Below are 24,941 nucleotides of genomic sequence, written 5' to 3' on the forward strand. Positions count from 1 at the left end.
CCATCGACGATAAATACAAAATTTCGTCAGATAAAGAGGAAGTTTGTTTTGCAATAAGATATATTAACTAGTCAGCTATGGATAAATAAGTAAAATGTGGGTTATGAATCCTGTGCAGATATAATTTAGTGAAAACAACCAATGGACTATACATATATCGTATAGATGCAAAAAATTTTTATCACATCTCTATTTTTCATTCCGTCACTTGCATTATGTTAAAGAGACCTGTTTATAGAAAATTTTCTAACGGATATCATATTATTTCCTTTCCTGCACATATTACAACATTGTTAATTAGTATTTGTTTCTTAATGACATGGTTGTACAACCCACCTTTTATGTACATGCAACTTCATCTTCATTCTTCTCTGCTGTTAGTTTCTGTAGATATCTACATTTTCGCTTTACTTACTCAGATATAGAAAAGAAGACGTGACATAAGGTATACTTCGCCCTTATCTTCTGCATGCTGGCCTCTTAATCTTCACCCCTTCCTCTCTACAAACCTTTAAGCATCCCACCCTTCCCACAATCAGCTACGACGTGCACTTCTTGCTGCCGTTGTTTCTGAGCAAGTACCTTGTTTGTGCGAATATCAACGACACAGTATTGGCTCCTGTGTGACCGTATTACCAAAACAACTAGATTAGTGGGATATCCCTTTTGTCTTTTATCATCGCCGTGACCAATCATTTGCGCGGCCTCTGGGGCCAGTTATTCCTGTTCTTCTTACCTTCCACTATGGCCGTTCGTCGAGTTGTGGACAGCACAAACACTTCGCCCCGCTCTATAAACTCCTTCTTCTCTCTCCGTCTTGTATGTTACCACTTCGGCCTAAATGTAACAAAACCAAACAAATTCGTATGTACTCTAAGCCGTCAAAGAAGACACGCACTTATACGTCGACCGTCCACTGCGCTCAGTCGTGCCGAAAACATAGCTATGTAGGCTTTCAATAGAAGAGTACTGCGGGTAGGCCGTTTTCGGTGGCGACCATCCTGCATGATTCTATTCGAAACTTCGTTGTTTTCGTTTTTTTTTTTCAACTGGGATCGAAGTGGTGATACTATGTCACGTGCCCAGTGACCCTTCCTGAGCACGGTGCTGTAGACGCTCAACGGCGAGCCTCATTCGACACGCTTCCTGTGCTGGTCGAAGACTGTGAGACAGTCAATTGGGCGCATACTTCCCAAAATTCCAGTCTGTCCTTAATGATGGCGAGGACACTGTCGATTAGAACGACCGCTTCTGCAGTGGCTGCTACTGTAACTGGCCAATTTTGAGTTATGAATGCATATACCGGCTGGACGCGGATGTGGGTAATGCGTTCCAGACAGCGCATCATCGGCGAACGACATCCGTCATACTCTGAATCGGTTGTGCCACACCTGCGCTATAGCAAATGACATGTAGACCTTCCATTATATCCTGCCTCGGTCATGGATGTGTGTGATGTCCTTAGGCTAGTTAGGTGTAAGTAGTTCTTAGCTGACTGATGACCTCAGATGTTAAGTCCCATGGTGCTCAGAGCCATTGGAACCATTTTGAACCTTCCATTACACTTGCGCCATTCTTCGACGAATCACCGTTGCCTGCACTCCTTGCGCCTCCAGGAAATGCATTACACGCCTTCGATCTATTAAAGCCTCCACTCTGCTGTTTTCAGCACGACTGATTGTGAGCACAGTGGACGGTCGTCACGTGCGTGAGCTAGCTCCGTCTCCACGTGTGTGGACACCCATGTACCTCTAGTGGCGAATTGTGGACCTCAGCACTTTTATAGAGACCACAGCTTCTTCCTAAAACTGTTTGGTTACTATCGTTTCAATTGTCCCTTGTTTGGTGAGCAGAGGTTCGACGTGCCGGATCATGGGCCATTGGGCGCCACCAGATGCAGGGCCTGGGTTCATGTCCGGATGCCTCCATTACCATATCATGGGCCAAAACTACTGTTTATGTCTCCTCTACAAATCGAGCACTGCAGTCTGTGACTTCGACGTCGAGCACCCTGCGCCCTTTGGGTGTGGACCCGAGCCTGCTGTGATAATTTTTCATCTCACAGTAGCACTTGCAACCTATGTCCTCAACTGCTCGCTCGTTGTATTCCAATCTCCGTCTTCTCCTTACGTTTTTAGCCTCTACTGTTCTCTCTAGTACCATGGGAGTTAGTCTCTGATGTCTTAACAGATGTCCTATCAGCCAGCCCCTTCTTGTTGTTAGTGTTTTCCGTGTATTGCTTCCCTCACCGATTCTCTGGAGAACCTCCTAGTTCCTTACCTTATATTCTGTCCACTTAATTTTTGACATTCCTCTGTAGCACCACATGTCAAATGCTTCTATTCTCCTCTGTTCCAGTTATCCAACAGCCCATCTTTTACTGACATACAATGCTGTGCTCAAAAAGTACACTCTCAGATATTTCTTCCTCAAATTAAGGCCTACGTTTGATACTTTTAGATTTCACTGGGAATGCCCTTTTTGCCAATGCTAGTCTCATTTTTATGTTATTCTTGCTCTGTACATCATGAGTTAGTTTGCTGTGTAGGTAGTATAATTCCTTAACTTAATCAGCTTCATAACCAGCAATCCTAATGTTAAGTTTCTCCATGTTCTCATTTCTTCTACTTCTCATTACTTTCGCTTTCTTCGATTTACTCTGTCCATAATCTGTTCTCATTAGACTCATCATTAAAGTCAACAGATCCAGTAATTCCTTTTCATTTTCACTGCAGATAGTTCCGTCATCAATGAGTCTTATCATTGATATCCTTTCGACTTGAATTTTAGTCCCGCTCTTGTGCCCCCTTTTCTGATTTCCATCATTTCTTCTTCGATGTATAGATTGAACAACAGGAGCAGAGACTAAATCTGTAAGGTGGTAGAATAAATGGTCAGATTCGCACCTTACATGAGATCTTTACAAATTGCAATGAGAAGGTGAAGATGACACCTAACGTAAATCGACAGTTATGAGAACATTTACCTATTAAAATGTAATGCAAAATGGGATGACAGCCAATTGACGGTAATTAACACACCATTCCTATACAATGCATGTGTTTGAGTGGAAGGTAGAACAGGGAACGCAAGTCGAGTCACTTTTAGTTTTGAAAAGTCAGCTCCACAACGGCGTAGCGAAGCCGCGCTGTGGGAGTTACGCCGGCAACCACTTAAAGCGGTGGCAGGAAGGAGGACAGCGACCCCGGGCCAGGTGATTCAAGCTGGAGGGCCGCTTGTACCGAGGGCACTGGTATAAGAGCAGAGAAGAAGTTTTAGAAAACTGCGTTTCAAAATTCCGATGGGATACGAACAAAAGTAAGTGACACATTTTCGTCCAGCGAGTGCGACACACAGAAAGGTCAATGTATGTTAGGCATCTAGAATGGGTACAAAAAGTCTGATTGGCGGAAACTCACTAGGAAGGAGAAAACTACCGAAGTTTCGACGCAGTTTGATAGAAGGGACGTTGCGATTGGTAGAGGGTGTTTCTACAAAATAAGAGGAACACTCCTGTTGGTCGAAAAAGCCATGACGTGAAAAAGGAACCCAAGTGGAGGGAGGCAGTTCAGCCATGAGGCCGGCCGCGGTGGCCGAGCGGTTCTAGGCGCTTCAGTCCGGAACCGCGCGACTTCTACGGTCGCAGGTTCGAATCCTGCCTCGGGCATGGATGTGTGTGATGTCCTTAGGTTAGTTAGGTTTAAGTAGTTCTAAGATCTAGGGGACTGACGACCTCAGATGTTAAGTCCCATAGTGCTCAGAGCCATTTGAATCTGCCATGAGGAGGACAAGAGAGAACGTTTGTGGGGGACTCTTCTCTGAAGTTGTAACGCCGGAAACGCATATCCTCCTATTTCCATCTATTGTACTGTGAATTTTTTCCTCATTTTGCTACCTGAATATATGACATTTCTGTGCCTTTATATATAGTAATTGTTTTACTGTTTGTATATATATATATATATATATATATATATATATATATATATATATATATATATATGCATTTTTGTCGATGTATAATTGGTTTGTTTCGTAAATATTATTTGTATTTTTACGCTGGGTCTTGCCTAGGGAAAACTGCTATCGAACGATTACATCGATAGGTCGTGTGAAGAATCAAAGTGTGTAGGATCTTTGGGAGTGTGAACTCTGCCGCGTGGAGCGCGGGCAGAGGGAGAGTCTGGCGGGAGTAGCGAGTGGAGCAGGTGTGTTGTGTGACGCTCCCGCGAGTTGCCGCGCTTTTGGGGTTTAGCAGCATGTAATTCCGCTCGACTTGCGATGATAGTTTCTGACATGGTGTCGCGGACGGGAAGCATTAGCTGGCGCACATCAAGAGCCCGTTTCGCCTGGTGACCGTGTCGAGAAGAAGGCGCGCCAGCATCCAGCTTCTGCAACAGCGACGGCCGACAATGAGTGACTGTCGCCACCTCCTCGAACGACGGCTTCAAACCTTCAATCAACCAACAAGGAAGACTAAAAGCACGTAAAGTTTCAGAACTGTATGGCAGACCTCAGCTTTTCAAATTGTTCCATTTGCCTCGCAAAATTACAGCAACTTAGCATGAACCTTTGTTGCTCACTGTCCCAATTGCATTGCCAAGCAGGGTCCCTTCCTTTTCAGAAATGAACCCGAGTGTCGTTGAAATTCAAACGCCAGCATTAAAATAATGTAATTAGATTTCACTGCTTTAATTTCAAAGTTCAGTTAAAGTATTCTTAGCTGGCTACAATATTTAGATTACACGAGCACAAATTAAGAGTGCGAGTTTTATTAGCATATTTTAGCTTACCTGTGACTGCAGCTCAGCTTGGTACGTACTAAATTTTACTGTTGTTAATTGTTCAGAATCATCTAATTCAAGTTCAAAGTTAAATCTCTTGTTTCTAAATTGCGTAGAGTCAAGTTGCTTTTGAAATGATTGTTGAGGTAGTCCAAGACTAACCGTATTTTACTGAATTTCGATGTGCTTCAGAAAGAAAGCTCACTATTAACTTCAGTCACTAAATTAACTTTCGATTTTCCGGCTTTATTAATTCTTTTGCTAAATGAAGTCAGAGTGTAGCGAAATTTATTACTTCTGACAAACTTGCAGTTTTCACACTACACGTGTCAACCTTCAGTCGCCACGCTTCTAGTGCATATTATATGTGTAATAACCTTTCTTTTTCAGCTACTATAGTAATTGTCCTCAGGACTGGCGACCGTGATTTCCCCCAAATCTCAAATATCCAATTACCGCTAGTTAATTGTTAACGTAACGGCCGCACATTTACTTTCTTTATTAACTTTACCCCTTTTCAAAATTAATTTCCACCAGTTTCATTTGCATTTTTCCTTTCATTTAGATGTAACCCTTTCCTCCCTTTTTACCAACAGATTAACTTCGGTGACGATTGCTTTCCCAAATTTCCATTAGGTACACGCGCTTAAATTTTTCACTGTCATTAAGGTCGATAAGTGAGGGGGAGGTTACACGTGGCGACCTGGTGACAGGACAATCTTCAAATTTGAGGTTGTTCTGGACACGAATTTTGCATTGTGCAAATTTCGTAACAAAGTACTGGTTACGAAATGGTCGATACGTCAGCGAGAATATTAGTGTGAGGAATCCTAATTAGATTTGAGATTTTGCATTAATATTTAAAATTAATAAAATGAGTGAAGGCAACAATTACCAAAATTTGGTAGACTTATATACGGAACAATCGGTCGGACAGTGGGAAACGCGCACCGCGGTACCCATTGTTCTGGGGCAGGCGGCTAGCATGAAAGACGCGACCGCCGAAATGCAACAAAGAGCAGAAATGGAATTCCAGACTTTAGAAAATGTTTCGGAATCGGAAGTGAAAATCAAATCTGAATCCCTTGATCACGAATACGAGGGGACAATTAAAGAGGAAGCCGCTACGGAAGTAAAACCGGTAGTTTCCGGGAATTTAACTGATTTATTGAATGTTTTGATTAACGAAATCAAGAGTCAATCGGCAGAAATTAAAGCTCTGGCTGCCAAGCAAGACGATCAGGCTGCCAAGCAAGAAGCTCAGGCTGCCAAGCAAGAAGCTCAGGCTGCCAAACAAGAAGCTCAGGCTGCCAAGCAAGAAGCTCAGGCTGCCAAGCAAGAAGCTCAGGCTGCCAAGCAAGAAGCTCAGGCTGCCAAGCAAGAAGCTCAGTCTAAAAAAATTGAACGAAAGCTAGACAATCAGAAGAAAGCTATTAATGTTGTTAACAACAATGTTGAAGTTGTTAACACAAAAGTTGATAAAATCAAAGACGATATTGTCGTGATTAATACCGAAATCGGTAATCTTAAACAGGAAATGATAGGCGTTCAGGCGGAAATTGCGAGCATAAATACTCGTTTTGATTCCGAAATTAGCAGAATCGAGAAAAGTGTAGGAGAAGCAGTTGCTCCGATCATCGAGAATAAGGTGACGGAACAAATTCAATTAGTGAAAAAAGAGGATCAAAAGAAGGTGGAAACTTTAGAGGCTTTAGTATCCGAAGTAGATACCAAAGTGACGAAGCAGGCTAATACCTGCGAAGAGAAAAAAAGGGAAGTAGAAACGCTTGCGACAACCACTTGCCAAGTAATTACGAGAGTGTCGGAATTAGAAAAGAAACTTGACGAAAAACAGAGCTATGTGCCAATCTGTGCACATAGTTCGGAATTGTTGACGAAATAGGAGCGGTTCGACCCCTTGAAAAAAGGCGGTATACACGCGACGGATTTCATTAAAAATTGTGAAAGACTTTTACCCAGATCATGGGCTAATGAGAGAAAAATTAATGCGGTTATCGATGTGTTGGCTAGTGATGCCAAGCGTTGGGGCTTAAACCTCAACATTACGAACCTGACTTTTGACGAGTTCAAAAATTTGTTTCTGGCTGAATACTGGTCAGAGCAAAAACAGCAAAGTGTCTGGCGCGAATTTGTCGTATCGAGGCCTTTCGATGCGAATTCGCGCGGCTTGATGAAGGAGTTTTGTGAGGGCTGGATCCGCAAGTTGGAATATTTGCGTGATCGCCGCACGGAATCCGAAATAGTCTGGGAACTCTACAAGAAGCTTCCAGATGATACAAAACGCTACATAGGAAGCAATTACAGGACAATCAATGATTTCCTGGAAAGAGTTGAGGACGAGGACAATTGGCGCAATAATCGCGACAGTGGTAGAGGCCGTGGTAACAACAATGGGTACCACAACTACGATAACTATGGCAATAATGAATACCGCAATCTTGGCAGCAATAACAATAGTGGTTCGGGCCGTAATGACAATCGATACAATGCAAATAATAACAGGAATGACGGAAACCAGTATCATACTAACGTGATACGGGCTTCACAGAATAGTAATAACGCCAGAGGGTGTGATCAGCCGCCTCAGCAGCATCCGGGGAGCGTATCTGCTGGGACGAGACAGGGAAACCATTAGCCGCGCCGGTGAGGGGCCGACCGGGCGTGGAGAAATTTTGGCAGCCCAATAACAGGAGAAAACCCAGGTGTCGTAGTTATGAAAATTCCGTGTGGAATAATCAACGGTGGGAGAGTGTGCCAGTGTTAGGAGAAAGGAGTGCGCCCACAAGTAGTAGATCAGCTGTATACACGGCAGTAGGAAGTACATTCACTGTCAGTGAGAACAATTTAAGTAGTGTTCCGGAAATCGATTGTAAAGTGGCAGCTGTAATACCCACAGCGGAACTGGAGATTGAGTTTAAGAATGATTCGCAAGTGTTGAGAGAAGATCAGATGTCGGATAAAACGTCCGTCATCGAGCGAGGGGATGCAGAGAGGGATGAGGTCTGGTTAAGGCAATTCGGTCGCTTATACGACGAACTAAGAGATTATAGGGGCCTGTATGGGAGAAGTGTTTATGGGGAGCGCGGGCAGGATTTGCCGCGTTTCGTCCCACAGGAAGATAGTGTTTGTGAAGTGATAGAAAGTTCTGGCCCTAACCGGCAGACTTTACTAGAAATAGTTGATGTTAATGGGGAGCACGAGCAAGATTCGTCGTGTTTCGTCCCGCAGGAGTTGGATGTTGAAGTAGTAACGGAAAGTTCTGGCCCTAACCGGCAGTCTTTACCGAAAGTTATAGTGGTAGAAGTAGCCGACCCATCCGACGCAAAACTCCAGTTTAAACATTGCGAAAGTATTGAGGAGAAAGATTACGAGAATTTTAGTGATAGCCGGACACGATTGGTAGAAAATCATGTGGATTGCAGCGTGTATGAGGTTAGAGCTGACATTATACGGTCAGACGATGGCAGTGTGGGTTGCGCAGATCCAGAGGAAGTAATTGCAGATACTACTGGGCACATTCCTCCAGGTAGATTGGCAGATGAGATCGATCTGACCAAAGAGGAATCAACGAAGGTGACAATTAGTGAATCGATAGCAAAGCAACACTCACTAGTTGACGAGTTACAGGATAAGGTTTCGGTATTGGAGGCGAAGCTACAGACTGAGGCTCAGGACAAACGTGTTGAAATTAAAACTGTATGTGAACAGAGGCTGAAAAAGCCGCCAGATAAGCCGGATTTAGGATCAAAGCCGGATGGTTTTTTCTGGAATGACCTGGATATAGACGAGGATTTATTGTGGGAAAATAAAGAAACAGTCGAGGACAACTGTAGACAGATAGTAGTGTCTGTTAATATGCACGACCTACAACTAAACGTGTTGATTGACACCGGTGCAGAATTGAGTGCTGTATCTGGGAAAATATTTAAGTTACTGAAAGACAGACCTGGCATCGTAGTTATGCCAGTAACAGGAGTGAAAATTATCGGTGCTACTGGGAAGGCCAGTAAACCGGTCACAAAACAGATTTTTGTCAACTTCGAGATATGTGGGGCACGATTTGAAAAAGAGTTTGTCGTCGTGCCAGACTTAACTACAGAAGTAATTATCGGGTTAGATTGGCTATTAAAGTACCGTGCGGTGATTAATTGCGAAAGCAAAACTTTGACATGTACCTCACAACATAAAACAATAGTAGTTAGCTTTGACGAGGCAGGAGACTGTGTGCACAGGCAATACCAGCCTATACACATTGTTAACTGGCCAGATGCTATTGATGTAGGTATGAATTTGAACTACTGTAATGTGACGAATCTCGGCATTGACAATAGTGTAGAAAGTGAATTGGAAAGTATTGTAGACGGTGTGTCAAACGTAACACACGAACAAAGACGAGGCCTGTATGAAGTGATAATGAGGAATAAGAGTGTGTTTTCAGACAAACCGGGACTTGTGGAAGGATATAAATGCAAGTTGCATGTAATTCCGCACGAACCATTCTTCGTGAGACCGTATGCTATACCGCTGTCCAAAAAGGAAGCAGTGCAACGGGAGATAGATAAGATGATCGAATGGGGAGTGATTGAAAGAAGTACGAGTCCATACAATAACGGTTTGGTCATTGTAGCAAAACGGGATGGTAGTGTGCGTATTGTGATTGACGCACGCACGTTGAATAGGGTCGTTCAACGTGAAACAGACAGACCAGAGAGTATGGAGGAGATTTTGCAACGTTTTCATGACGTTAAGTTCATGACTAGCCTCGATCTGACGGCTAGTTACTGGCAAATAGAACTCGAAGAAGAATCTAGGCCATACACTGCCTTCTTGTTTGCGGGCAGGTGTTATCAGTATAGAGTACTGCCGTTTGGACTTAATATATCTGTGTCCGTATTCATCAGGGCCCTAGATAAAGTGCTAGGACCGGCTTTGAGTTCAAGGTTAACTCTATATGTTGACGACCTATTGTTGGCCAATGCCACTTGGCATGACCATTGTGACCTGTTAGATGAAGTTTTTAGAGCATTGCGCCGTGGCGGAATGACTCTAAAGCTAAAGGAATGCGAATTTGTAAAGCAGGAACTGAAATTTTTAGGGCATGTAATTACCATTGCTGGTATTACGAAGGACCCAGAGAAACTAGAGGCAATAAGGAATTGTCCTCCACCCAAGTCTAGGAAACAGTTAAAAAGTTTTCTAGGGCTCACAGGATTTTACCGTAAATTTGTAAAAGGACAAGTGTTTAATGATGAAAATTTGAATAACCTCTTACGCAAAAATGTTCCGTTTGTGTGGACTGACGGGTGTCAGGCCGCTTTCGAGAGATTAAAAGACGAGTTGTTAAGATCTAACATACTATTTCATCCTGATTTATCGCTACCCTTCCATCTGGGAACGGATTCGTCGAATTACGGGGCGGGGGTAGAACTGTTCCTAGAAGTTGGTAAAGGAGAGGATAAGGAACACCGGACGATAGCGTTCGCGAGTCGAACTTTATCAAAAAGTGAGCGAAACTACACGATTTCTGAGAAAGAGTGTCTCGCTATCGTGTGGGGATTCAAGAAGTTCAAGGGTTACCTATGGGACCGTAAGGTGATTATTCATACGGACCATAAGGCGCTCACTTATCTGAAAGATTGTAAACTACTTCACGAAAGACTGACTAGGTGGTCGCTGTATTTACAGCAATTTAACTATGACATCTGTTACGTAAAAGGGACCGACAATTGCGTTGCGGATGCGATGTCGCGGTTGCCCGAGTCTAATCAAGATGTATTGAAAGAGGAGTCAGATGGAGTGGTCAAATTATACTATTTTAAAGAAGTTGAGGGACGCAAATTAATAGTGAACATCTGTAAGAATCTACGTCGTCATCAGAACGAGGATGGTTGTTTAAATATGGTGAAAACCCGATATGACGAAAGGAGTCCAGAAGGAGAGAAATTAAGGAAGTATTACAAGATATACGATCATATCTTGTACATACGTAAGGGTGAAGATAGTAATATTTGGCGGGTATGCTGGCCCACCAAATTCGTCACGGAAATAATAGACTACTACCATTTGGCGTATGGTCACTGTGGACCGAAGAAATGTACGGAAAAGCTGTGTGAAGTAGTGGATTTTAACAACATGTTAAAACGCGTTACTGACAGAGTGAAAACTTGCGATTTATGTCAGAAGGTGAAGGTTACCAACTGTACGAGTCGTGGTCCTATGCAAAGTATAAGGCCTAACGAAACCTTTGAATTACTGTGCGTGGACTTGTACGGACCTTTGCCCAAGTCATCAGGAAACTTTGCCTACATTTTAGTAGTGCTAGAAGCCTTTTCCAAGTTCATCAAGCTATACCCGATTAGGAAAGCTACAGCCAAAGCGGTCTATAGCAAGCTTGTGAACGATTATTTTGTTCATATTGGTAAGCCCAAGGCGATTCTATCAGACAATGGGGCACAATTTACTTCTAAGTTGTGGAATGAAGGCATGGAAAGTAATGGGGTCGAGGTGATCCATATTTCAGCTTATTGTCCGGCTGGGAATCCCGCTGAGAGGTATATGCGCGAGCTAGGCCGACTTTGCCGTACCTATTGCCATCACAACCATAGGGCATGGGGCAAATATGTAGCAGTATTTGAGAGAATTATGAACACCTTGAGACATGAATCTACGGGATTTTCTCCAGAGGAAATCCTGTTGGATGACAGAAGTAAAAGTTTAGTGGAAGAGATAATCAAATTCCCTCCACGGATTGACATTAGTATTGGTGTGAAAAACGATCGTTTGCGAGAAGTAATGAAGCTAAAAGCGGATGCTCGCATACGTCGTCATGACGCTAAAGCGCGTTTTGCTAAGTTTGCAATCGGAGACTTAGTACTTGTAAAAGCTCATGAGAAATCGAGCGAGATAGACAATGAAATCTCTAAATTTAAGTTTGTTTATAATGGACCATATAAAGTCATTAGTATACCTCACACAAATGCTTATTGCTTAGAGTATCCAAGCTCTGGAAAACGATTAGGTATACGGAATATTGTAGACTTGAAATTGTACCAACCTAGAATTGAATAATACCACAGAATGGGTAATTTGTACAGTATGTGAATATAGAGCGTAAGATTTAAACGATTTGCTAGATTGCCATGCTTCTGCCTGACCAAGAGGACATTAAAGAAGTTGTAATTAATAAGTAATTAACTTGTACTAAATGATTTAACAGAGAGTGATTATTTATCAATTGAAAAATCCAAGCTGCTAGTTTAAGTTTTCAGCTGAGTCACAGTAGATTAAGTAATGTAAATATGATTTTGTAACTAGTTGTAAGATTTCATGAATATGTGTTTTACTAGTCGTTGCCGATGTACTTAGACGCTGTTTTAAGTTTCAGGCTAGTACATGCGTGTGATGATGGACAGTGTTGAGTTATCCACTGTGATAGTGTTAATGGACTCCTTGAGATTACTCGGGAGTGAGTTTTTCCCAAAGAATTCAGTGAAGCGGACGTTCTGGAAATGCCGTTACACAGGGCGAGTGAGATCAAGCGTGCCGCACAGGCGGGCGCAACAATACTGACGAGGCGGAGCCGCTGTCGGCTTTTGTGCCGCTGTAGGCTCTCCGTGCCGCTGTCGGCATTCTTTGTACTTGCGGGTACGAAAGGCGGAATAGTTTTTCTTCCCGGACAGCTGATGTGAAAGAATTCTGCTGTCAATATTTATGTTTTTTTCGATCTACTGAATATTATTTTCTTGTTTAGCGTTAGGTGGAATCTCATGACGAGATAATAATTATGAAAAGGTTATATAAAATGTGTATTCTATGTAATTAATAATTAATTTGCGTATTTTGATCTACCTGTTTTTATGACCATGTACTCTGATTGATTTTGTAAATAGTATTCCATTTCTTGATAGTGTTACGAATTTTAATGATTTTGAAGTAGCTAAACCATTTTCTATGCTTTCTATGAATTTTAATATGTTGTCAACCTGTTTTATTTTGTGCAAGATGACAGAGTGGAATAAGATTAGGACTGTCTCCACTCAATTTTTATGGTCCAAAAATTGATTTATTCTTAATTAGACGAATGCTAAATTTTGATGATGTTTTGAGCATATGCATTTCCGCTGTTTCTTTTTTGGGACATTTTCTGAGTCTGTTTAGGTTACACGAACATCCTCAGACAATGTGGGGCACGTGTAACGCCGGAAACGCATATCATCCTATTTCCATCTATTGTACTGTGAATTTTTTCCTTATTTTGCTACCTCAATATATGACATTTCTGTGCCTTTATATATTGTAATTGTTTTACTATTTGTATATATATATATATATATATATATATATATATATATATATATATATATATATGCATTTTTGTCGATGTATAATTGGTTTGTTTCGTAAATATTATTTGTATTTTTACGCTGGGTCTTGCCTAGGGAAAACTGCTATCGAACGATTACATCGATAGGTCGTGTGAAGAATCAAAGTGTGTAGGATCTTTGGGAGTGTGAACTCTGCCGCGTGGAGCGCGGGCAGAGGGAGAGTCTGGCGGGAGTAGCGAGTGGAGCAGGTGTGTTGTGTGACGCTCCCGCGAGTTGCCGCGCTTTTGGGGTTTAGCAGCATGTAATTCCGCTCGACTTGCGATGATAGTTTCTGACATGGTGTCGCGGACGGGAAGCATTAGCTGGCGCACATCAAGAGCCCGTTTCGCCTGGTGACCGTGTCGAGAAGAAGGCGCGCCAGCATCCAGCTTCTGCAACAGCGACGGCCGACAATGAGTGACTGTCGCCACCTCCTCGAACGACGGCTTCAAACCTTCAATCAACCAACAAGGAAGACTAAAAGCACGTAAAGTTTCAGAACTGTATGGCAGACCTCAGCTTTTCAAATTGTTCCATTTGCCTCGCAAAATCTCAGCAACTTAGCATGAACCTTTGTTGCTCACTGTCCCAATTGCATTGCCAAGCAGGGTCCCTTCCTTTTCAGAAATGAACCCGAGTGTCGTTGAAATTCAAACGCCAGCATTAAAATAATATAATTAGATTTCACTGCTTTAATTTCAAAGTTCAGTTAAAGTATTCTTAGCTGGCTACAATATTTAGATTACACGAGCACAAATTAAGAGTGCGAGTTTTGTTAGCATATTTTAGCTTACCTGTGACTGCAGCTCAGCTTGGTACGTACTAAATTTTACTATTGTTAATTGTTCAGAATCATCTAATTCAAGTTCAAAGTTAAATCTCTTGTTTCTAAATTGCGTAGAGTCAAGTTGCTTTTGAAATGATTGTTGAGGTAGTCCAAGACTAACCGTATTTTACTGAATTTCGATGTGCTTCAGAAAGAAAGCTCACTATTAACTTCAGTCACTAAATTAACTTTCGATTTTCCGGCTTTATTAATTCTTTTGCTAAATGAAGTCAGAATGTAGCGAAATTTATTACTTCTGACAAACTTGCAGTTTTCACACTACACGTGTCAACCTTCAGTCGCCACGCTTCTAGTGCATATTATATGTGTAATAACCTTTCTTTTTCAGCTACTATAGTAATTGTCCTCAGGACTGGCGACCGTGATTTCCCCCAAATCTCAAATATCCAATTACCGCTAGTTTGCATTTTTCCTTTCATTTAGATGTAACCCTTTCCTCCTTCTTTACCGACAGATTAACTTCGGTGACGATTGCTTTCCCAAATTTCCATTAGGTACACGCGGTTAAATTTTTCACTGTCATTAAGGTCGATAAGTGAGGGGGAGGTTACAAAGTGGCGTCAAGTGCAGAACGGAGCGCTTAACGCTCCGTACGACGCAGAGAAGAAATTGGTGTGCACTCTGAGTTCACAACGGCTGCACTCCAGCTAAAATTAGCTGTAGCAACGTTTAGCTCCAACTGTGGAGAAACGAGCCAGCCAAATTAGTTAACTGTCCTTGCAAGAACTGAGAGGTCACTATAATATGCATGCTGCTCCAACCATGCACGCGTATATCGCCACATAATAAGACTAGGGCTGAGTACATGTTTCCTCGCATAACGAGAAACATAGGGAAAGTTTCTAATGGAAAGTTCAGCAAAGGCCACATTAGTTTTATAAGAGTTTCAGTGGGAGAGAGCAGCCTTGCAGACAGCAGCACGTCGCAGCTTAATGTAAATACCGCGTGCAGAGGCGTAAACTTCGTTGGTTCACCAGCATGCGTCCACTGTAAACTCGACCGGCCTTGGGTAATCTTGCACTCAAATTTGTCGCTTGAATAACCATCCACAGTAGACTTGATTGTCATCCTAAATAGTACCGAACTTTGAACCGGAATCAGACGATTTACGTAGTACTGACCAACATCATAATGTACGTGTAGGGGCAATTTTGTAAAGAAACGTCCAATTAAATTTCATATTATTGTGCTTAGGATTAATGTAAGGAATCTTTCAATTACACTTTCATAATATTGTGCTTAAGATTAATGTTCTTTCAGAGAGTTAGTATTTAACATTGTTGTGTATAAACTTATTTCACTATTTGATGTTGGCAAGATACGTTATTCATTGCGCTGTTTTTACGTTGGCGGGTTGAAAACTGTGTAAAAAGCTGTAATTTGGTGAGAAATGTTGCGTCATTAAACTTTTCATTTCACCTCCCACAGTTGTTCTCAATTCAAAACTAAAGCCACACCCTTACACATCCATGTCTTACATCCTTTTTAATGCGTTCCACTCTTATTGTTACCTCTTGGTTCTTGCACATATTGTATATTAGCCATTTTTCCCTACATCTTACCTCTATTTTTCTCAGGGTTCCGAACATCTTGCACCATTGTACATTGTCGAACGCTTTTTCCAGGTCAACAGATTCTATGAATGTGTCTTCCTCCCACATCAACCCTGCTCCCATTATTAACCCATCGGATTTAACCGTGGAGTTCCTGCTGCACTCTTAATGTGACAGCCCTTACTTTTAATTTCACCAAAGGTTGTTTTGACTTTCCTATATGATAAATCACTCGTTCCGATAATCACTTCATTTTCGATTTCTTCACATTTTTCATGTTGCCCTTTCGCTTTACCTTCCCAGCACTTCCTATTTATGTCATTCCTAAGTGACTTGTATATCTGTATTCCTTAATTTCCATAAACATTTTTGTACTTCCTTCTCTCGTCGATCAACTGAAGTGTTTCTTCTGTTACCCATGAAATCTTCGCAGTTACCTTCCTTGAAACTACGTTGTTCTCTCCAACTTCTGTGATTGCCCTTTTTAGAGGTATCCATTCCTCTTCAACTCAACTGCTTACCAAGCTACTGTTTATCGCTGTTTATAGCTTCAGATAACTTCAAGCGTATCTGTTGATTCCTTAGCACCTCCGTATCCCACTCCTTTGCACGCTGATTCTTCCTGACTAGTCTCTTAAATTTCAGACTACTTTTCACCATTATCAAATTGATAATGGATACGCCTTACAATCTAGTATCTGATATCCGACTCTTTGCCTGACCAGGATGTAATCTACCTGAAATTTTCCTACATCTCACGGCATTTTCCAAGTATACCTGTTCTCGTGTGACTCTTGAACAGAGTATTCGCTATTACTACCTGAAATTTATTGCAGAACTCAATTACTCTTTCTCATCTCTGATTCCTACTACAAAGTCCATACTCTTCCATAATCCTTTCTTCTACTTCTTCCCCTACAACCGCGTTCCAAGCCCATGATTATTAGATTTTATCTCCTTTTACGTAGTAAATTACCAGTTCGATAATCTCACACACTTTCTCTACCCCTTAATCTTTTGCTTGCGACGTCGGCATGTATACCTGAACTATTTTTGTCTGTGTTTTTGTACGGATGCTGATGAGAACAACGCTATCAATGAGCTGTTCACAGTAAGCCACTGTGAGTCATTCTCGGCCCTACCTTCTCATTCATAACCAATCCTATTCCTGTAATTCCACTGTCTGCTGCTGTTGCTATTACCCCATACTCCTCCGAACGGAAATCCTTATCTTCTTTAGATTTCTCTTCAATGACGCCCTCTATATCTATACTGGTATCCAAAATTAAGGCAACGAACCACTGTTTTCCCGTTCTGTGTCTAAGTTACGATATAATCATACCAAACGTCAACAGATGTCCGTAAAATCGTTTTCTACACGGAAGACGGTATTCCGGTCAACGAACACCCACGCCCGTGATGACCTCAGGGCACCCACCAAACGGGGTAGTGTTTGTCGGATTGCCCCACATCCACCATCGGCGTGTACACGGTCACAGGTGGTGTAGTATGGTACAGAGAAGATGCCTACCAGACTCTCTGCAATGTAGAGCCGTAGGAAGAATGGAAACAGAACAGTCGCAAACTGATGTGGCCCAATGGTTTAAGGTGAATCGTTCTGTTGTTTCTCGGCTGTGGCTACAGTTTGTAGAGATCGTAACTGTATACCAGAAACCAGAGCAGAGTCTACCACCCGTGACATCAGAAAGAGAGGACCGCTATTTGGCTTTAAGGGCATGGCGGTACCGCCTTAGTACTGCGCAGTAAGTGGAATCTGACCTCGCAACATCCAATGGACGCGTTGTATCGACACAAACGGTGTGAAGAAGGCTTCGGCAGAGTGGCTTTTACTGTCGGAGACCTGCTGTAGGTGTGCCTCTGGCGCGTCGTCACGGATCCCATTTGGTCTGCAGAGTGATTCTCGACGGATTCGCCTCTGCAGTGAGCGTGGAACACTATTTCAGAACCCAAACATTGTGGAAGGAGGCCGGCATCGAGGAGGATCCCTAGTAGTGTGAGCAGGGATTATGCTGACATGAAATTGACAGGTGAGTGGGTAAGACTTAACTGCTGTCACGTGTCGTGACGAGATCTTGGGACCGCATGTGCGGCTGTTACAAGGTGCTGTGGGCCCAGACTTTGTGTTGATAGAGAGTAATGCCCGACCGCATAGAGTATGGGTGGTCGTTGATATCTTGGAAACTGAATATATTGCAAGCGTGGCGAGGCCTGCTCGCTGTTCCGATTTGAAATCCACAGAGCGTGTCTGAGGTGCACTGCGGAGACCTGCTGCAACACGTCAGTGTCCACCAACCACTCCCCGAGACTTGTTACCAGCTCTGCAGGAAAAATGGACGTTGTTGCCTCAAAACGAGACTGATCACATCGTTCATTGCATGTCCCGTCGTTGTCAGGCCTGTGTTGCTGCCAGAGGTGGTCACATCTCATATTTAGCACATTAATCATTTGTCGGAATGTGTGAGCAAATCCGTTTAAGAAACTTCCTGGCAGATTAAAACTGTGTGCCCGACCGAGACTCGAACTCCAGGAAGTTTCATATCAGCGCACACTCCGCTGCAGAGTGAAAATCTCATTCTGGAAATCCGTTTAAGTTGGAAAAAACGAAGAACATTTTTCTCTGCCATTAAGCATGTCGCAGCTGTTGCGTTCTGTATTCCTTACATTGTTTCTACTTTAATATCACCTTTTTATACTGTTTTGTGGCAAAATTTCCGTTTGTTGCTTTAATTTTGGACACCAGTATATAATGAAATTAGCATTTCCCATTTTAGATTTTCTATCTTCCCTATCACTTTAAAAACTTCTGATATTCCACCTTCCAACTCTAAGAACGTTATCCTTCTGTTGGTTATGCAATATTTTTCTCATGCTCACCTCCCCTTGGCTAGTCGGAATCTTTTGCCAAGGGAGAGATCATCATGACACTTTTCCAATTACAGGCTACGTGTCCTGTGGATACACTTTATTGTCTTTAATGCAGTGGTTTCCATTACCTTCTCCATCCTCATGCTATTGACCACTGCCTCTTGGGGGCAGTTTCCCGCCTCAAGAACAAGAGAGTGCCCTTAACCTCTGTCCGCTTCTCCGCTCTCTTTGACAAGTCCGTTAGTAGACTGGTGGTGATTTCCGCGCTGTAAGGCTTCGGCCGCCATTGATGAGGATTTTTATTCAAAATTTAAGCAGTGACGCGCTCCAACCGAAGACGTTTTTATTACAAATCAAAAACCCTACGCCTACACCAGGAGTCGGTTATAATCCACTGGCAAATAAGTAAAGATTTCAACTTTCCCTTATAATATATTCACAAGGTAGCTTTCCTTTTGTGATACTTTTATCCAGGGCTCTGTACCGCAGGAAACCAGAATTGAAAACAGAAACAGGGAAGATTAATGTTTAAAGCCACATGCCCAACTAGGTAATTAGATGTGTGTGAATTCCTAATGGGCCAAAATGCTTAGGTCATCGGTCCCTAGACTTACACACTACTTAAACTACTTTACGCTAAGAACGACACACACTCCCACGCCCGAGGGGGGACTCGAACCTAGAGCGGGAGGGGCCGCGCAGTCCGCGACATGGCGCTCCAAACCGCACGGCCACTCCGCGCCGCCGAGGTCATTAGAGGCCGAGAAGAAACTCGGATTAGTGAAGAATGGAGAAGAGAATCGGCAGTGCCCTTTCGAAGGAAGTGTCCTAGCATTTGTCTTAAGCGATTTGTCGAAATCACAAAAAACTAAATCTGAATGGCCAGGCGCGGATTTGCACCGTCGTCCTCCCGATTGCGAGTCCATTGGGCTGACCGATGTGACATCTCGCGCGGTAGGCGAGAGTTCAAACCGATTAATAGATGTGCATAATGGGGCAGATAGTATTCCATATTTTATGTTTTATTTTTGAGTGTGTTGGCTCAGCTTCGTTTTGATATAGGATCCTTTGTTGTACTGCACTGTATAGGTTTTTCGTCATGACGTTACAGTTCATTGATAGCCTGTAGGGTGGTTGGCGCTTCTTCGGTTTGCTCTGTTGTTTCTCTAATTAAGTAACCGGTAAGATTTTCTGTCGCATATTTCCAATGATGCAACATATTTTTCATCAATACAGCAATGGATTGTGCCATAATATTGACTAATTTAATAACTTTAACTCCCCTTATCATTTGCAGGATTTCAAACGGGATTTTCACGTTTACGTCCAAACCAGCAGACTGCCATTTCTAACACGCATGTGTTGTTAAGGGAAACTGAAGCCGACGCTACTCTCTCGTACTTTCCGCAATTCGCTTGTACCTGCCGGGGCCGCACGTTTCTACTGCTCCGTAAAACCGCCGTCTGCCGTAACTGCCCACAGTCAGACTGCTTTAAAACCGAGTTATTGCTAACCAGCTATTGTCTCAAGCTCGTTTTCCTGTGCTGCGAAACCTTCTGACGGTGTGATGAAAGGCTCTTTCATCAGCATTATAATCGTTGCAGCTGATCCGCAGGAGTACTAACCTATTTCACTAACATCTGTGACAGATTTCTAGAACGTATTCTAAACTGAAACGAAATTAAAATTTCCATCGTTTACGACGATGAACTTCAGTGGCACGCAGTGCAATGCATTTTATGACGTGGAAGATTGCAAATATTGCTCGGGCTACACTTTACTAACGTCGGTTGTTCCTACAACATGCGAGTTCGATTTCAGAACACCCGTTCTATCCTCAGATAATCTGGGAACCAGTCACATATGTATCGATGTAGTGAAGTACGTATTTGCATTGACAGCCGATTATCACTGGTGTGCTGCCATACCACTTTACCACGGAAGTAAAATTATGCAAAATTACGCAGCAAGTATTTTCTTCTATTTTACAAAACATACGAAACCTAAACTGATCGTGGAGCATACCAGCCAAAACTAATGAAGCAGGAAAAAAATGACCCTTCAAGAGGAAACAAGCAACAATTGCAGAAGGTCCGAAACCAAAATCAAAAGCTTCGTGCGCAAATCTCTAGAACTCTTTCTAAAGGCAACGACATGGATTTGGTGTTTCTGTTTGCGACAAGATTTTGATTCAGTGTCACACTGATGTGCATAAAATAACATAGGATCATGCGAGATGTCGAGCCACCTTTAAAAAAATAAAAAAATTTAAAAAGGCTTAAATTTTCTTAAACTGTGCGATTGAGTAACCACAAATATCTAGGTTGCCATAAAAATATTTGAAAGTAACTATTTGTATAGGCAAATTGTTGATGGTGAACAGCAGGAACTAATCACAAATTTGTTTTATGGTACTTTATATGAATATCAACAAAAGCAAAACAAGGATAATGGAATGTAGTTCAATTAAGTCGGGTGATGTTGAGGGAATTAGATTAGGAAATGAGACACTTAAAATGGTAAAGGCGTTTTGTTATTTGGGGGGCAAAATAACTGATGATGGTCTAAGTAGAGAGGATATAAAATGTAGACTGGCAATGGCAAGGAAAGCGTTTCTGAAGAAGAGATATTTGCTAACATCGAGTATAGATTTAAGTGTCAGGAAGTCGTTTCTGAAAGTATTTGTATGTAGTGTAGCCATGCATGGACGATAAATACTTTAGACAAGAAGAGAATAGAAGCTTTTGAAATGTGGTGCTACTGAAGAATGCTGAAGATTAGATGGGTAGATCACATAACTAATGAGGAGGTATTGAACAGAATTGGGGAGAAGAGGAGTTTGTGGCACAACTTGACAAGAAGAAGGCACCGGTTGGTCGGACATGTTCTGAGGCATCAAGGGATCACAAATTTAGCATTGGAAGACAGCGTGGAGGGTAAAAATCGTAGAGATGAATACACTAACCAGATTCAGAAGGATGTAGGTTGTAGTAAGTACTGGGAGATGAAGAAGCTTGCACAGGATAGAGTAGCATGGCGAGCTGCATCAAACCAGTCTCAGGGATGAAGACAACAACAACAACATATGAAAGTACCGTTACTTGTTTCGAACTGATACAATTCATCATCGGAGAGCTCTCATGCTTTCGTTAAAACACATGTTGGTTTACAGTAACAATAATTCGCAGATACAAAAGTGTAATAAATTGTTTGCATTAAGGTACAACTTAAGTAGTCCACAAAACAAATTATCGATGCACACCACATGTCTTGCCTCACTTATAACTTATGAAAACAATTACAGAGCCGTTACAAAGTGTGTGAGTGTCAAAAATGGTTCAAATGGCTCTGAGCACTATGGGACTTAACAGCTATGGTCATCAGTCCCCTAGAACTTAGAACTACTTAAACCTAACTAACCTAAGGACATCACACAACACCCAGCCATCACGAGGCAGAGAAAATCCCTGACCCCGCCGGGAATCGAACCCGGGAACCCGGGCGTGGGAAGCGAGAACGCTACCGCACGACGACGAACTGCGGGCTGTGAGTGTCAAAGATGCAGTGTTAAATTTACAGTGATACATTACAAAGACATGGTGTTGCGGGAAAAAGGGGCGAATATTGCATATTTTACACCAAATATAGGGCCTTAAATACATAGGAATAAATGGAATTTCGTTTATTAATGAATTAAAATCTTCTTTACGAAAGTGTTAAAGAAATAAATGTTGATAAGGAAGTAGGTAAAAATCATCTGTTGTATTAACAGTAATGACAACTCTACATTAAAATTTATTAATATTTAGTAGCATAAAATTTACTGACCATATCCGATACATATAATATTATAAGACGCTTCACTTGATCTGCAGATAGGTGGAGGAACTTTATTTATATTGCAGCGCGGAAGGTACTTTGTGGATGCTTTTCAAGAAAGCAGACGTATCCAACTCAGTCTGCTCATTAGGATGTGATCAGAGGAGATGCGTGTGTGTGTGTGTGTGTGTATCTGTGTCTGTGTGTGTGTGTGTGTGTGTGTGTATGAGTGTGTGCGCGCACGCGCTCCTCGCGAAATCCGGCAGAAAAGTCGGAGAATCGACTTCATGGAATAAGCCACGAGTATTCTGCAATCACCAAATTCTCGTAGGAGGCTGTTTCATTGGGCCGTACATTCTCTCTGACCGACTGTATGGTCATACTTATGTCGTATTCTTGCGAGAGGTTCTGCCGGATGTGCTGAAAGATGTTCCCTTGCCTATTCGTCGCCGCAATCGATGTCAGCACGGTGGAGTCCCAGCATATTTCAGCAGTGGGGGAGGGGGAGGGGGGGCACATCTGCAGGCATCCTTTCCCGTCCACTGGACTGTGTCGCACTGGGCCTGTCCTCAATTGATTTATGCCTCTGGGGAGTATGTGAAGGGCCTCGTGCGTCAAACACCAGTTAGATCGCCGGAGGTCGTAGTGGGCAAGTTTGTTACGGCAGCAGGATGTCTTCGAGAGTCACCAGCTATCTTCGAGCGCCTGCGCCGTTCAGTGCAGCGTCGATGACAGGCGTGTCTCGATACATCTGGAAAAAAACTTTCAGCATCTCCTGTTATTGGTGTCCAGTTGTAACATATGACTAAATAACTGCAACGCCATTTGGCATCCCGGATGGCCTCTGCGACTCATGCTTCCCATGTGATTACAGATGCTTATTGTATGCTCGACGTGTCATGTCAGTTTATAAACTTTTTTTTTTTTTAGTCACCACCAGAAACGAATTTTGTCTTCTTCCTCGCAGTCAATTTTAACAGGAAACTTATATATTAGTGAAGTTGTGCTGATACTAGAATACTATTACACAGTCTTAATCGCCTGTATATCATATATTCGTCGATTAAAATATGCGAAGGGCTGGATATTAAGTTGTAAAGACAAACCTAAGTTTCTTGTGTATAAATATGTACATGTGTATTTGTAATTTAATTTTATAATATGTCTGTATTAGCCATACGCAATATAAAAAGCAAATAAATTAAATAAAACTATGCGAAATAAGGTCATCGAAGCTATTATCGCCACAAATGTAGCAGCTGGAGTGGTCTCTCTCATACGCCGTATGCCAGTGATCCCAATCTGTTTAACCGCCCAGTTTAAGTGAATGAAGATTTAGTCTGCAATAACCATAAAAAAGGCTCGAGAAATGACATTCAATTACCTTGGAATTGATTTATGATCAAAATGTTTTTATCATGGTCAGTTGTGTGTGCCCTTTTACTATTTCTTAAAGACACAGTAACCCAAAGAGTAAAACTGTTATATCCTAGCCAGTAATGCCAACCGAGCCCGCTGCCAAAAAGGTTGGCAGCATCAAAGTCCGGACGCCGTCCGCATAAGCAGCGCCAGCGAGACAGGAAATCGCCGCAAGTCTGCGCGCGCCACCACTGGCTTCTGGCTTCTTAAGCGCTGGAGTCGCGAGCGCTAGGACAGTTCTGGATTTGCCGCTCAGTTGTATACTCGCCACCGAATTGTGTACCTGCTAGTCAGTTGTGTGTTCATCGCAGCAGAGTTGTTGTTTGTCGTCAGCCGACGCTGACCAAGCCGCTCCGACTCGAACTAGACAGATTTCTGTAGACCATGTTCACCACTGTGTTCTGTATCGTCGTTAATAAAGATAAGTACCGACTTACATTTAATCCGAGTGTTTGGGTTTTATCTTTCTGTTCACTGTTCCAGCGGACCGGTCGGCCCGCTATTAAAAGTGTGGCGGTGACTTCGTAGGCCGTTTCTACAGCGAAGTGTTGTCGCTACGAAGGCCGCCACAAAACTGGCGACGAGGACTTCCGAACTCGTGTGCAGGGCTGGTTTAACTTGTTTCTTGAGATAGAACTTTGGGCGCTGGTTTAATTTGTGTTCACTATGTCTGCCGAATTACAACAGTTGATCTTGTTACAGAGTCAGCAAATACAAAGTCTGGTGGAAGCAATCGCCAAACAAGCGGCTAATCCACCACCACAAAAGGAACAAGCACAGGCAGCACCGCCTTTTCGTGCTTTTGAGGCATCACGAGAAGAATGGCAAGAATATTTCGCGCAGTTGCAGGCGCACATGTCAGTCTACAAAATCACAGGTAATGAGCGGCAGCTTTATTTAATTTCCACTGCAGGCGTGGAAGTCTATAGACTACTTTGTAAGTTGTTCCCGGAATCCAAGCCAGAAGCTTTAGACTATGACGTTGTTGTTACCAAGCTTGCTGAGTATTTCGAGTCGCGAGTTCATGTGGCAGCGGCCAGATTCAAGTTCTTCAGATTAAAGAAACTGCCACATCAATCTAATAAACAGTGGTTAACAGATTTACGGGGCCTCACCCGTCAGTGCCGATTTAATTGTGTGTGTGGAGCTTCCTACAGTGATGTCATGTTACGAGACGCTATTACTCAAAACATTGCAGATTCTCGTATTCGTGCTGCTATCTTAAAGTTGCCTGACCCGTCCTTAGAGA

General features: G+C 42.6%; 1 protein-coding gene across 1 annotated transcript in view; it reads left to right on the forward strand.

The window, feature by feature from the left end:
• LOC126204388 (uncharacterized) overlaps nucleotides 1-24,941 on the forward strand; it is a 78,172-nt gene that overhangs the window by 29,008 nt on the left and 24,223 nt on the right. The window contains exon 2 of the mRNA XM_049938759.1: nucleotides 5,993-6,153. Coding sequence (XP_049794716.1) covers nucleotides 5,993-6,153 — 161 coding nt within the window. The remainder of the gene's footprint in view (nucleotides 1-5,992; nucleotides 6,154-24,941) is intronic.

The sequence above is a fragment of the Schistocerca nitens genome, chromosome 9 (genome assembly GCF_023898315.1).
Source record: "Schistocerca nitens isolate TAMUIC-IGC-003100 chromosome 9, iqSchNite1.1, whole genome shotgun sequence".
NCBI classification, from domain to species: domain Eukaryota; kingdom Metazoa; phylum Arthropoda; class Insecta; order Orthoptera; family Acrididae; genus Schistocerca; species Schistocerca nitens.